General features: G+C 74.2%; 1 protein-coding gene across 1 annotated transcript in view; it reads right to left on the reverse strand.

Moving 5' to 3' along the window:
- DTX4 (deltex E3 ubiquitin ligase 4) overlaps window positions 1-1,199 on the reverse strand; it is a 5,789-nt gene extending 4,590 nt beyond the window's left edge. Inside the window, exons 1-2 of the mRNA XM_026055610.1 lie at window positions 989-1,199; window positions 5-342 (exon numbers count right to left, since the gene is read on the reverse strand). Coding sequence (XP_025911395.1) covers window positions 5-342; window positions 989-1,199 — 549 coding nt within the window. The remainder of the gene's footprint in view (window positions 1-4; window positions 343-988) is intronic.
- Window positions 1,200-1,267: the final 68 nt, after the last annotated feature.

Below are 1,267 nucleotides of genomic sequence, written 5' to 3' on the forward strand. Positions count from 1 at the left end.
AGGCGGCAGCACCGGCGCCGGGGCTGGCCGGCCACGACTGGGATTTGGGCAAGGCGCCGGAGACGAGCGGGTAGATCATGTCAAGGCGGCGGCGGACGCGGCGCTTGCGCCGGGTCTGCCGGTTGATCTGGCCCATGGTGGCGAAGTCGATGACGTAGCAGAAGCCGATGGCGCTCAGGTCCACCCAGGGGTGCTGCTTCTCGTAGGCCCGCTGGATGGTGATGCCCACGTCCATGTCGTAGGGCGTCCAGGAGCCGCTGTCGTTCTCCCACTCCCACACGACRCCCTTGCCCGGCGCCGACGACGGGTCGTAGTAGCTGCGCCGCACCGGGCGGATGGTGCCTGCCGGAGCCAGGGAAAGGCGACACGCTGTTGGGTCGAGCCGCCCGGCCGAGTAATTTATTCCGGCGGGGAAGGGGCCCGCGACRGCATGCGGCATCTGGCGGGCCCGGCGCCGTGGGAAAGCCGCCGTCGCCGCCGGCCTCCCATTCAGCGGGCGAAGAAAAGGGACAATAGCTATTCAGGGCGCGCGGGGCCGCGACCCCCTCCCGCAGCGGGGCCGCTCTCGGCCACCCGAAATACCCGCGTCGCCAGCGAGACGCGGRGCGAGCGCCCGGCCGAAAGGGCCAAACCGGGCCCGGGGAGAGGGGGGGGACCGAGCGGGGTGCGGAAAGGCCGGGGCAGCGCGGAGCGATGCAGGACGGGGCAGGGCAGCGAGGGTCGGCGCGTTGCRAGTGGGTGCGTGATGCAAAGCCAAGGCAGCGCGGAGCAACGCGCCACAATTCCCCACCGCGCGGTGCAACGCGATGCGATGCGATGCGATGCGACGCGACGCGGCGTCCGGCGAGCCGCTGCGACCGGGGGCCGGGGGAGGCAGCGCAGCGCGCTGCAAAGCGGCAGGAGCCGGCAGCGCGCGCAAGGCGAGGGCAAGCAGGGGAGCGGCGGCAGCACGGGCAGCAGGCAGGGCGGCGGGGGGGGCTCGACTCACCCGTGTCCTGGCGGAACTGGTGCATGGACTGCAGGTCGATGATGTAGGGCGCCAGGCGGCTGTCGGCCTGGCCCAGCACCACGCTGCCGCCGGCGCGCGGCCCCGCGCGGGCCACCGCCTCGATGTGGTGGCTCACGGCCGGGCCGTAGGGCCGCCAGCGGCCGTGCTCGTTGAGCCATTCCCACACCACGGCGGCCGAGGCCAGCAGCATGGCCGCCCCCGCCTCAGGCGCCGGCCCCCCGCCGCCCGCCCGCCGGCGGCATGCTCCGCGCGCTGCGG

The sequence above is a fragment of the Apteryx rowi genome, unplaced genomic scaffold (genome assembly GCF_003343035.1).
Source record: "Apteryx rowi isolate R43461 unplaced genomic scaffold, aptRow1 scaffold_1241, whole genome shotgun sequence".
NCBI lineage: Eukaryota > Metazoa > Chordata > Aves > Apterygiformes > Apterygidae > Apteryx > Apteryx rowi.